At 42.0% G+C, this 13,618-nt stretch overlaps 1 protein-coding gene and 1 pseudogene across 2 annotated transcripts in view; both read left to right on the forward strand.

Moving 5' to 3' along the window:
* Positions 1 to 845: 845 nt before the first annotated feature.
* The window catches only part of LOC145484567 (uncharacterized), a 50,763-nt pseudogene continuing 37,990 nt past the window's right edge, over positions 846 to 13,618 (forward strand). The window contains exons 1-2 of the transcript XR_014049034.1: positions 846 to 3,126; positions 3,247 to 3,453. The product of XR_014049034.1 is annotated as an uncharacterized LOC145484567 (transcript). The remainder of the gene's footprint in view (positions 3,127 to 3,246; positions 3,454 to 13,618) is intronic.
* On the forward strand, positions 3,963 to 9,942 carry LOC145484334 (tetratricopeptide repeat protein 28-like). The gene is made up of 3 exons (XM_081462968.1): positions 3,963 to 4,457; positions 7,398 to 7,834; positions 9,756 to 9,942. The coding sequence occupies exons 1-3, from the start codon at positions 4,014 to 4,016 to the stop codon at positions 9,940 to 9,942; spliced, it is 1,068 nt and encodes a 355-aa protein (XP_081319094.1). The 5' UTR covers positions 3,963 to 4,013.

Here is a 13,618-nt window from a genome sequence, read left to right on the forward strand (position 1 = left end):
ATGAGTGTTACAAGATCCAATTACCTCGAGTGAACATCCCAGACAAATCACCCTGACTGATTTTTAGAACCATTGGCTTGATATCAACTGGTGTGGTCGATCCTAGAATTGCTAAATAGGGCGGAACTTGAAAAATAAAAGTCGACCAATATTTTGTTAAACTTGGCCTTTAATGAGGTCAATCAATATTCAAGGTAATCTCTGGGGTTTTAAATTCATTAAAACATTGTAAGATCGCTAATTTCAAGTCTCGACCTAGGAAAATGTACGTTGGGCTGATTTTTACTCATGTTGTTTGTTGTCCGCGTTACCCTTTTTTGTCTCGAATCACCATGCCACTGTACAATTCTTTATAATATGAACTCACAAAGCGCGGGATGGCTTTTCGACGACTTTCCATAACCCTGCTAAAATCTAGGTGGCGAGATAACAAGATTGTCTCGCTTTAAAGTGACAAAATTTTAAGGCTCTTACTCCTAATTGTAACGATATGAGAAAGTAAGATTCCCAGGTAAGGTTGTAAAGTTGCAAGGAAAACCAGTAAGGCTACATGCTGTAATGATTGTCCGCCGCTATAAATACGCAAGGGTGTAATGTGTGGCTGTGAAGTGCATGGCTATGATTTTATAAATCTTTAACGTTAGAAGCTGTAACGTGAAATGCTTTAACTATGCAAGAATGCAAGGCTGTATAACTGATAACCCATGAGGGCTCTAACATTGGTATACTGTATATATGAGGGGCTGTATATGCAGCGCTGCAAGGCTTCCCTATATTAAAGGAACAAGATCACAAAGTTGCATACTAAGCTAGTTGTTCAATTTTTGACTGTAAATCGCACAGAAATGGAAGCAAGAACAACCGATGCAATTAATCACCAAATGCGACATCTTAGCATTGCTAAAGAGATGGGGGACAGGGCTGGAGAAGGACGTGCCTACGGCAATCTTGGAATTGCTTATCAAAGAATTGGTGATTTCAAACAAGCCATAGAGTACCACATGCTCCATCTTACCATTGCCAAAGAAGTGGGAGACAGGGCTGGAGAAGGACGTGCCTACTGCGGTCTTGGCAATGCTCATGACAGTCTCGGTGATTTCAAACAAGCCATAGAGTACTACATGCTCCATCTTACCATTGCCAAAGAAGTGGGAGACAGGGCCGGAGAAGGACGTGCCTACTGCGGTCTTGGCAATGCTCATGACAGTCTCGGTGATTTCAAACAAGCCATAGAGTACTACATGCTCCATCTTACCATTGCCAAAGAAGTGGGAGACAGGCCTGGAGAAGGACGTGCCTACTGGAATCTTGGCCATGCTCATGGCAGTCTCAGTGATTTCAAACAAGCCATAGAGTACTACATGCTCCATCTTACCATTGCCAAAGAAGTGGGAGACAGGGCTGGAGAAGGAGGTGCCTACTGCGGTCTTGGCAATGCTCATGACAGTCTCGGTGATTTCAAACAAGCCATAGAGTACTACATGCTCCATCTTACCATTGCCAAAGAAGTGGGAGACAGGGCTGGAGAAGGACGTGCCTACTGCGGTCTTGGCAATGCTCATCACAGTCTTGGTGATTTCAAACAAGCCATAGAGTACCACATGCTCCATCTTACCATTGCCAAAGAAGTGGGAGACAGGCCTAGAGGAGGACGTGCCTACTGCGGTCTTGGCAATGCTCATGAGAGTCTCGGTGATTTCAAACAAGCCATAGAGTACTACATGCTCCATCTTACCATTGCCAAAGAAGTGGGAGACAGGGCTGGAGAAGGATGTGCCTACTGCGGTCTTGGCAATGCTCATCACAGTCTCGGTGATTTCAAACAAGCCATAGAGTACTACATGCTCCATCTTACCATTGCCAAAGAAGTGGGAGACAGGGCTGGAGAAGGACGTGCCTACGGCAATCTTGGAATTGCTTATCAAAGAATTGGTGATTTCAAACAAGCCATAGAGTACCACATGCTCCATCTTACCATTGCCAAAGAAGTGGGAGACAGGGCTGGAGAAGGACGTGCCTACTGCGGTCTTGGCAATGCTCATGAGAGTCTCGGTGATTTCAAACAAGCCATAGAGTACTACATGCTCCATCTTACCATTGCCAAAGAAGTGGGAGACAGGGCTGGAGAAGGAGGTGCTTACTGCGGTCTTGGCAATGCTCATGACAGTCTCGGTGATTTCAAACAAGCCATAGAGTACCACATGCTCCATCTTACCATTGCCAAAGAAGTGGGAGACAGGGCTGGAGAAGGATGTGCCTACTGCGGTCTTGGCAATGCTCATCACAGTCTCGGTGATTTCAAACAAGCCATAGAGTACTACATGCTCCATCTTACCATTGCCAAAGAAGTGGGAGACAGGGCTGGAGAAGGAGTTGCCTACGGCAATCTTGGCAATGCTCATCGCAGTCTCGGTGATTTCAAACAAGCCATAGAGTACCACATGCTCCATCTTACCATTGCCAAAGAAGTGGGAGACAGGGCTGGAGAAGGACGTGCCTACTGCGGTCTTGGCAATGCTCATTGCAGTCTCGGTGATTTCAAACAAGCCATAGAGTACCACATGCTCGATCTTACCATTGCCAAAGAAGTGGGAGACAGGGCTGGAGAAGGACGTGCCTACTGCGGTCTTGGCAATGCTCATTGCAGTCTCGGTGATTTCAAACAAGCCATAGAGTACCACATGCTCGATCTCACCATTGCCAAAGAAGTGGGAGACAGGCCTAGAGAAGGAGGTGCCTACTGCGGTCTTGGCAATGCTCATCGCAGTCTCGGTGATTTCAAACAAGCCATAGAGTACCACATGCTCCATCTTACCATTGCCAAAGAAGTGGGAGACAGGGCTGGAGAAGGAGTTGCCTACGGCAATCTTGGCAATGCTCATTGCAGTCTCGGTGATTTCAAACAAGCCATAGACTACCACATACTCGATCTTACCATTGCCAAAGAAGTGGGAGACAGGGCTGGAGAAGGACGTGCCTACTGCGGTCTTGGCAATGCTCATGACAGTCTCGGTGATTTCAAACAAGCCATAGAGTACCACATGCTCGATCTTACCATTGCCAAAGAAGTGGGAGACAGGGCTGGAGAAGGAAAAGCGTACTATAACCTCGCCTGTACTTACAAAAGTCTCCGTAATTTCAGAAAAGCTACGGAGTATTGTATGCAATTTCTTCACATCTCAAAAGAAGCTGGAAACAAGGATTCAGAAGGAAGTGCATACGACGTTCTTGGCTCTATTCGCTTAGGTCTCGGTGATTTGAAAGGGAGCGTAGATTACTGCCTTCAATCTCTGAGTATCGTTGAAGAAGTAGGTGACAAGATTGGAGAGGGATGTTCGTGTTGTAAACTTGGTACTGCTTATCGACGAATGGGTAAGATAAAGCTTGGTGTAGAATACCACAAGCGGCATCTTAACATTGCTAAGGAAGTTGGAGACAGATGCGGAGAGGCATGTGCGTGTTACGCGCTCGGTTGTGACTATGAGGTTTCAGGTTGTTTGCACGAGGCTCTGGATTTTTATCGTTCCAGTGTAAAGGTTTATGACAATGTGAGACATCTTCAAGTCGAAGATAATTTCAAATTGAGCTTCCGCGATACGCACCAAACTGCGTACACCGCCCTGTACACAGTTCTGGTGAGGCTTTCGAAGATTGATGAGGCTTTGTGTGCCGCTGAGCAAGGAAGAGCACAGGCCTTACTAGATCTTATGAAGTTACGCTTTGGCCTGCAATCACCACCTTCAGAGATTCCTGATGCTAGAGAAGTTATTTCAGGCGTGATAAGCTGCTTGTCTACTAATATGGTTTTTGTTTCACTTGAACACAACACGATCAGTCTATGGGCGCTCTCTAAAGGAAACAATGTTCAGTTTAGACAAACGCTTGTACAAAATGAAAATGCAGTCTGCTTTGTAGAGCGGTTAAGGAAAGATTGTCTGAGAGAAAATCAAATTCGTGGCCGTTGTGTGAATAAGCTGAGAGTGGAATTGCCACCCCGCAGTGAATCTGATGAAATGGGACAGTCAGCGCGTTGTACAAATAGTTCTTTGAGCCTTTTGTACAGTTGCATTTTTGGACCCATTGAGAGTGTGCTAGATGGTGATGAAGTGCTCATTGTCCCCGATGGTCCACTGTGGCTTGCTCCGTTTGCCGCTTTTGTGGATAAAGCTGGAAGGTACCTAAGTGAATCCACCAGGATCCGTTTAATTCCCTCGCTGACAAGTTTAAAGCTCCTCGAAGACCTTGGTGAATGCTACCACAGTACGACTGGGGCGTTGCTCGTGGGAGATCCATGTTTGGAGAAAGTTACAAACATCTTTGGTAAACCCATTTTACCACAGCTACCACACGCCATAGAAGAGGTAAAGATGGTTGGCGAGATTCTAAACACTACGCCTCTAACGGGAAGGGAAGCAACTAAGGAGGAGGTGCTAAAAAGAATCACTTCTGTTGCTTTGGTAAGTAAATGAGTGAGTGAGTGAGTGAGTAAGTGAGTAAAGACTTTAGTTAAGGAGGGTTTACACTAAGTAGCCAAAGTTAATAAATTTGTGGCCCTCTACAATACTCATAATACAATTCTCAATTACATTAAGCAGAAAATACCATACAATAAATATACAAGATATACCCACATATCAGCCGAAATCTAAACTTATTATTACAGTAAAAAAATGTATTAAGCGGACAGCAGCGCGAGTCCCATTTTTCTCCCGCCAGATTTACCCTGAATAAATACCTGTATTCAATGGACACCTCTATTAAGCGGTCGTGGACACCTAAAACTTAACTTTCATGGTCATTTCTATTATTAAAAACCTTTTTAAACGGACCGTGGAAAAAGAACACATGTTACTTGTCCACGGATAAATAGATCGGCCATTTAACTTTGCCAACAGAAGAACTGTCAGATCTAAAAGAAAGGAAATGCTGTCTCTCATCTGTTTCAACAAAGAGTGATCAAATTAGTAATACGTACGTGACCACACCGACAAAACATTTGTGTGGCAAACAGGAAATTCGTATTTGTACCGAAAGTCTGTAAAACTAATGACATAATAAATCCTTCATTCATCAAATGATCACATACAGTTACTTGTCATTGTTTATGGAAATACGGTACCGTAGAATTCCGAAAGTAACGGCACCCGTTGCTTTCGGATTTACCAGGGAAAAGGGACCGCTACTTTCGGGTAGCCGTTACTTTCCGATGGTTAAAAAACGTTTGTACGTTTTAGACAAAGCAGAGCCGTAACATGAAATTAAAAGTTCCGTTTATGCATGTTACTAAATGTACCCATATAAACAAAGCAGACTGTATCACGAAAACGGCTCTTAATGATGGTATTGTAGGGCAAGAGTACAATGGTCACATCATATCATAATGTCGCACTGTTTCATTTGTGACCCTGCTGCCAGACAAGGACAGTTTATAATTAGAGTTTCAAGATAGAATCGGATGAGTTCGATATAAAATCGCAAATTAATAACTCTTTAAGTTGTTCAGCCCTGCAGTGAGGCGGATCTACTGGTATTGCGTTTGAGATCAGAGTTTCTCTTTCAGTGACTTCTTTAAAGGGCCGCTACTTTCAGGTGCGCCGTTACTTTCGGTGAAGACCGTTACTTTCGGGGAGCCGTTTAGGAATTCTATGGTGGGTAAAGTCTGCATACGAAGTGGCCCACCAGGCCAGAGCTTATCCCGGTTTCCGTAGCATGAAGCGACTAAGAGTATTTCTACTCCCCCCCCCTGAATGGGATGCTAGTCCATCGCAGGGCTACCCCCAGCATTAAGTTCGCTGGTACCCATTTATACACCTGGGTGGAGAGAGGCACTCACGTGAGAGTATAAATGTCTTGCCCAAGAACACAACACAGTGACCCCGGCAAGGGCTCGAACCCAGACAGCTCGATCCGGAGACGAGTGCACTAACCACGAGGTCACCGTGCCTCCCTTTTTTTTCACTTTAGGAATTCTACGGTATTCCATAGTTATTGTACGTTTAGGGAAATGGTGTTTGACCCTTTCAATATTAATATATTAATATGACCCCTTTAAGACACTGTGTTCAGCGGACACTAGCAAGGGTCTCCAAAGTGTCTGCTCAATACAGGTTTGACTGTAGTATAAATAATGAAATGACATTGTCTATTTGAAATATTTGAGCGAGTCCGTGTGTCTTAAAAAGGGTGGTAACCGTCCGGGTGGTAACCTCAGACTGGCGATTAAATATCGGGGCAATGAAATTAACATTAGAATTCCAAGTCTGTCTACAGTGAACATGCTGTTTAACGTGAGTATATCGTTAAAATATAAGGTCATTTCACCTCTCCATCACCTCGTAGTCGCTTATAAGCAATGATACACTTAGATATCAAAGTGTCTTCATAGAATGACAACCATTTCAGGTCCACATCGCAGCACATGGCAATAGCTAACATGGTGAAATTGCTTTGGCTCCAAATTCAACACAGAAGTATATCAGTCGAGCGGAGTACGAGAAGCATCACATGCTGAAAATAGCCGACGTGCAAGCTGTTCAGCTACGAGCAAGGCTTGTTGTTCTTAGCTGTTGCCATAGTGGCCAAGGAGAGATCAAAGCTGAGGGTGTGGTCGGTATCGCTCGGGCTTTCCTGGGTGCTGGAGCTCGTTATCCCGGTTTCCGTAGCATGAAGCGCCTAGGAGTATTTCTACTCCCCCCCTGGATGGAATGCTAGTCCATCGCAGGGTTACCCCCAGCATTAAGTTCGCCTTTACCCATTTATACATCTGGGTGGAGAGAGGCACTGTGAGAGTAAAGTGTCTTGCCCAAGAACACAACACAATGTCCCCGGCCAGGGCTCGAACCCGCACCGCTCGATCCGGAGACGAGCTCAATTACCATGAGGCCACCGCGCCTCCCTTTTTTTACTTTAGAAATTTTACGGTATTCCAAAGTTATTGTACGTTTAGGGCAATGGTATTTGACCCTTTCAGTATTAATATATTAATATGACCCTTTTAAGACGAATTCTTAAGGAACCTGTCTTCAGCGGACTCACTGTATTAAGCGGACACTAGCAAGGGTCCCCAAAGTGTCTGCTCAATACAGGTTTGACTGTAGTATAAATAACGAAATGACATTGTCTATTTGAAATATTTGAGCGAGTCTCTTTGTCTTGAAAAGGGTGGTAAACTGTTCCACGTTTTACATGTCCTGGTGGAAACCTCAGACTAGCGATTAAATATCGGGGCAATGAAATTAACATTAGAATACCAAATCTGTCTAGAGTGAACATGCTGTTTAACGTAAGTAAATCGTTAAATTATAAGGGCACTTCAACTCTCCATCACCTCGTAGTCGCTTATAAGCAATGATACACTTAGATATCAAAGTGTCTTTATAGAATGACAACCATTTCAGGTCCATATCGCAGCACATGGCCATAGCGAACATGGTGAAATTGCTTTGGCTCCAAATTCAACACAGAAGTATATCAGTCGAGCGGAGTACGAGAAGCATCACATGCTGAAAATAGCCGACGTGCAAGCTGTTCAGCTACGAGCACGACTTGTTGTTCTTAGCTGTTGCCATAGTGGCCAAGGAGAGATCAAAGCTGAGGGTGTGGTTGGTATTGCTCGGGCTTTTCTGGGTGCTGGAGCTCGTTCCGTTCTAGTGTCTCTCTGGGCAATAGATGACGAAGCCACAATGATGTTTATGAAAATCTTCTACCGACACCTGAGTAAAGGGAAAAGTGCCAGCGTGTCTCTTCACCGATCTATGAAATTTCTTCGAGAGTCAACAAAGTTCAGTGCGGTGAAGTACTGGGCCCCTTTTGTACTAATTGGCGATGACGTCACATTGGATTTAGGAGCACTGTAAGTAAAACTATTTGAACGTTTAAGCACTCGTAACCCCATTTATTAGAAACATGCCTTTTTTTCTTTATTCGAAACTAGAATGCGAATGCCTTTATTTAATAACACATATCGCGTCCTCCAAGTTGGACGTTTGAACATTTCAGTTAATATGTTTACTAATACATTGCTGATCTAGTTGTTAGGTGCATGCACACGTGTAAGTGAGGTGAGGTACGCAGATTTTCATAAGAGAGAACAAACTTGCTTTGAGGCTCTCTTTTTCAACCCGTTTTTCTCTCAAGCGCACCGTGTGGTGTAATTATGACTCGAAATATGTTGTATATAAACCTTGACTTTATTTCCGAAAGTCAACAGATTCAGCATATAAACAGAGGATGTACTTGCTAAGCTTGCGCAATTATGGATTTCAAAATAGTGGCTTAGCTACTTTGAAAAATGGCAAATTATAGGAAAAGAGTTTCAGTTCTATTCAGCACTATCTTTACACTTTTTAATATACCATTTGACAGTTGTTTCAGAGTTGCTCTTACCTCTGTTTCAACACGAATCTTGGTGGACAACCTTTCATATTGAAATGAATTTTTTTTGCCAGCAGATCGTCTTGCAAATTCCATTTCCATTTGAAAGGTTGTGCATCACAGTGACTCGAAATACTCCTTTTGAGCTAAAATTGTGCAAGGTCTGAAATTGAATGTAAAACACCCCGCACTCACTCATACGTTTTTATGTTTGCAGACGATAAATCCGAGCAGTACAGGGGAAGTATTGAAGAAGCACACTCAGGAATAAACACTGCCTCCAAGCATGCATGTATTTCTACCTTCAGTAATTCTTATTAATCCTTTGGACCGTACTTCTTATTTTTAATTTCTAGTGAAACATTAGTCCTTATTTTACACCAACTGGTGCTTAGTTTCTAAGAAAAATTTAATTTTACGAGATGAGAATAGTTTTAGGATGGGCGAGCATGCTGTAAGCAAAAGAAAACAATACAAGTTTCTTTTTTAATCACGTGTAATAGAAAAACTATATGCATTATAACTACGTGAGCTTTGGCTTAATAGACATTTTCAAAAAGTGAAGTATTCTTTACCAATTAACAGCTGAAACAAATGAACCGCATTATGAGTTTTTTCAATTTTGTTTCTTCGATACAAAATTCTTGTCTATAAGCCGTATTCTACCCGTAGTAGAGCAGAAATGAAACGAGTGGATTTGAATTAACTTTTTTGACCTAAATGAACTTAAATTGCCATGAAGGAATGGATACAAAACTTTTTTGCTCGCCTTATCGGCCTTTTTGAAGTGATCATACCTTGAAGGGCATTTTTAGCCAATTTGCTTTCTTACTTCAATTTTCGGATTTTACATGAGAGAGGTTTTCTCCCCTAGCTTTAGAGATTTCGTCACAGATTGAAATCTATGATAGCCAATAATATTTTAACTGTCGTCTTGCTTGAACCAATTTAACTAAACCACATGTCAAGTGAAATTGTCATGCCTCCCAAATCAAATATGTTTTCCGATTGGAGGAGAACGTGTCACGTGTCGTGGGTCAAAACTCACTAACTCCCTAACGCGAACAAAACTCACTAACTCCTTGGGGAAACAACAACTTGAACTTTCGACTCGCACGTGAACAGGCCATGCACCTTGAAACCGCCGTAAAAATGTTGCGCCTGCCGGCTTCAAGTAAATAATTTTTTCTCAATGACAGGCCCCACGGCAAACAGTGAGTTCTGTCTCCCCTCGACCTCGAGACATTGAGGGCTCGGGGAAACAAAACTCACTGTTTCCCTTGGAGCCAGTCATTAAGTGCTCATTATTCTTTAGAATGCTTAATACAGCACTATGTAAATGTCATTGAAAGAACCTTACTTTTGGAGATACAGGACAGGACACTTTCTTTCTTGTCCAGTTTTGGGAAACTCCGAAACGCCCTTGCGGCATATAGTATAAATCACATCCTCGGATTTAAGAGTAGAAATGGCGCAACTGGTCATTATCATATTTTACAGTCAAAAGGTTACTCAGTAAGCCAGTATCTCCTTACCGCTATCACGAGCTTGAGTAAAGGCATAGCTTAGTTGCTCATAGTTTTCGTCGAAATAGTTTCATTCTTTTCTCGTGCGCATTGTTGAGCATAAATATTGCAAAATACTTACACGTAGTATTTTTTCCCTTGAATATGTTGATGGTTTATTTGGTCTATACAAGAGCTATCCATATGTTTATACAGGATAACTAAGAAAATACAAACAATGTAAAAACAGTAGTAATGCTACACTTTGTTCAATGATTCTCAAGAGTTTTCTTCAATTCATTATTATTGAGATAGGTTTGTAAATAATCAATATATAACTATCGTTGTTCTTTTTATATCCAAACTTATGAAGGGGTATTTCCGATCCTTTGTCAGTCCGGGCCATGGTCAGTTTGAGCTATATCATGTGACCAATTTGAATAAAGGGTTTTCTTGGATTAAAACTTTGAGGTTGACTTATTGTTAGTTAATGTTTGTTAATTTTCGCTCGCCGCGACCATATGAAAATATTAGTACGGAAAAGGCTGTTGAACAATTGAACAACTAATGGTAAAGAAAGCAAGTTTTCAGTGCATTAGGCAAAAACTTTTGCAAGTTAGTTTTCATTCTTGTTTCTCTCCTAAAATGGGAGGGTCAAAATACAGTGTCGAAACTTAATTTAATTCTTTGGGTAGGAACTATTCTCAAAGCATCTGAAAATTAGACAGGAAGAGATGAACTCATCATTTTACGTTAAAATTACACAAGCAATGCCTGGAAATGTCCCACATTGCACCTATCAGAGCTCCCAAGCTTAACTGTTTTAAGAGCAACGAAGGGAAGTTTCAAGATGAAAAAAAGGTGCAAAATCTACTTGCTTCTGGCTTCCCGATAACTGGTTTTTCGGTACACTGATATTGAACGAGCGCAATAAACTGAGTGCAAAGCCACTAGATATACTCAAGTCTGACAGTGCTACGGACTTTATTTGATTTGTTACAAGTATTGCAACGTAGTTTAAAGCATTGATATATTTACCAGGTATTGCATTACCATCTTACTTCAAGAACTAACTGGCTTGAGCTGTAAGCGTAAAACCGTCACACTTGACTTACTGGATGCATTTGCTTGGGAGGTGGTCATGGTCATCAAAATGGACTAAACTGCTGTTTCATCCGTCAACCGGCCGTTGAGCGGAGGAAACTTACAGCCATTTGATTACAACAGCCACAGGGAACAAACAACACACAATAATGTCCCACAACAACTCCAGCGTTAACAAAGCCTCATTGCGGGTCAGAACACCACGTGAATTATCAGCTTTAAATTTCCCAGTCTCCATGGAGAGAGAGATTGAGAACTTTGTCTAGTCTCCCTCGCAGCCGTTTATAGTGTCGTCACGCAACGCTTCTCCCCACAAACGGCTGCTCACATCCGAACAGTATTCCTTTATACCATTTGACCGAATCACCATTCGGGTTACATATTCCGAGAACTGTGCGCGCTAAAGTAAACTAACCAATCTCATTGCGTGTTTCATGTTGGAGTATGGCGACCCTTGAAGAAGCGTTAAATGTTGTAAGTAAGAGATCTCGAATTTATTTAGTCGGAGTATACGAACTTCCCTGTTGGCTAATCACGGTAGAATTGGCTACAGTATCAGAAGAGGTACAAGTGGCAAGCGCCCTATTACTCGGAAACTGTAAACACACTTAGCGGCTTTCCCAGGGCACGTTTCTGCGGTTTTCCCATTGTTGTCTTCGCTCAATAAGCGCTTCGTTGTCGGAACTTTGCGATCCTTGTAGATTCCCTTCAACTTCTGTGTAAGCTCTTCAAGGTGATCAGATGCCTTTTTGAACTTGATAAGGCGTCTATCATGGCAAGATTTGCAAATTGACGACTCGCTAGTATCTGAATAACTGCTCATGTTAACATCCAGACAGGATCTAATAATCGCTGAGAAATCGAAAGAACTTTTCCCAGATAGGTAGAAATTTTCTTTTTTCTCAACTGCAACGGAACAAATAAAACAAAGATCGATTTGCAAAACCTTTTTCAATGTTTGCTCAGTTGTAGGTTCGCGGGAAAAACGATGTTGATTACATTCTCCTTTGCTCTGATTGGTCACATCAGAAACAATGTTAGTGATCTCATTGGCGCAAAAGGAAATGAATGCTGTTCTAATGTGAACGGCCGTTTGTAAGGAGGAGCGTTGCGTGACGACACTGAAAAAGGCTGCGAGGAAGACTAAACTTTGTCCAGATCTATATTTCTTTTTGCAACGTTTTATATTTGAAGAACTGAGTACTTGTGCCTGAGTGACTTGTTCATTGACTACAGCCAAAGCGGTGAACTTTGTGAATATCTTTGATTCAATTTTGTTATCCATGTACTTAGCAAATGATTGCTTAGCTTTTATAATGTGGAGATGTTTGTGTACGAGATCTACCACACAGCAAAGATTCAAGGATCGATCGACTTTATAGAATCCTTCCCATAATGCGACGGCGTTGTTTTCGTGCCGCTTTTTACAGATTGTTGTAAATTTCGGGAGAAATTTTTTGAATGCTCAGACATTTGGAGTAGTTTTTCGAGAAATGTTTTCTTAGCTGTTTGTTGCTCGTCCAAACATGTCAAAAGCACGATAATAAAGGGATTAAAGTGCAAGGTTGATTATTGGTAAATAAAAATCACTTAGATCCGATTGAAGCTATAAGCGAACGTATATTAAAAGCTTATGGCTGTTTTACGAGATATGGTCCACTCTCTAACTCTTGGGTGTGGCTTTCACATTTTAACAGTCTTACCTCTCTACCCTACTTAGGCTCTCTCGTCCGCCAAAATCCTACCTAGACGTCTGTCATAGAAATATGCTGGGAGAGGTGAGTGCAGGCACAAAAGTCGCAAGACCCATGTTACCCCCGCTCGCGTATCGCTCAGCAGATTTTCCCCATACAGAGAGACCCCCTCTGAGCCTTTGCGGGACATTCAAACGTCAAATTACAGGTGACAGGTGCTTTTTCGAGTAGCTCTATAGCTTGCTTGAATGAGTATATTGCCTTTCAAACTTGGAAGTTTAACTTACCATCGGACGTACAAGCAAATTCATACCCCCACCGTGGTATAAGGGGGGGGGGGGGGTTGAATGAAACCCCTTCCTTGCGTTTTCGTTTTGTTAAGACAGCGAAATTAAGTTATATTGACTAGATAGCCCTGAGCTTGCTCTACAAGATGACACAAGATGATGTTGGTTATGACGTCAGATGTCATAATTTTACCCGCCATTGTGGATCCACCATCTTGGATTTCACTATTTTGTAAGAAAGTCAAGAAATAACAGAAATTAATACAAAATCAAGCAAGTATGCCTATAAATGTAAAAAATTTATGAGTTTCTGCAATTTGATGAGGAACACTTAATAACTGGAAAAAAAAGAGAATTGTGTTAAAAAATTTGATTTTTGACCAGACTTTCATGAAATTTGCGGTTGCCATGGCAACGTTAAAAATCATGGACACAAAATTGACATACATGAATTTCCGCGGAAGATGAATAAACAGCCATAAACAGTTTCAGCCTCTTAGAGTAAATCGTCTTTTCAAAAATTTGAAAAAAGTATAAACGCCACTCATTTTAAGAGATCCATAAACACGCAAAACCAGAACGAGGCCAAAAGCTGCCCTGGCCAGAGAAGCGTGGACAATAACGGAATTATTCTATGGCGTAAGTGTCACCTTTT

This window comes from Orbicella franksi, chromosome 4 (assembly GCF_964199315.1).
Source record: "Orbicella franksi chromosome 4, jaOrbFran1.1, whole genome shotgun sequence".
Lineage (NCBI taxonomy): Eukaryota > Metazoa > Cnidaria > Anthozoa > Scleractinia > Merulinidae > Orbicella > Orbicella franksi.

Excerpts from the sequence above, each read along its gene's own strand:
- LOC145484334 (XM_081462968.1), top strand. The coding sequence starts at position 4,014 with ATGGGACAGTCAGCGCGTTGTACAAATAGTTCTTTGAGCCTTTTGTAC. Across the intron at positions 4,458-7,397 it reads GAATCACTTCTGTTGCTTTG|GTCCATATCGCAGCACATGG; the intron begins GTAAGTAAATGA and ends CAACCATTTCAG. Across the intron at positions 7,835-9,755 it reads CTAATTGGCGATGACGTCAC|ACTTTCTTTCTTGTCCAGTT; the intron begins ATTGGATTTAGG and ends ACAGGACAGGAC.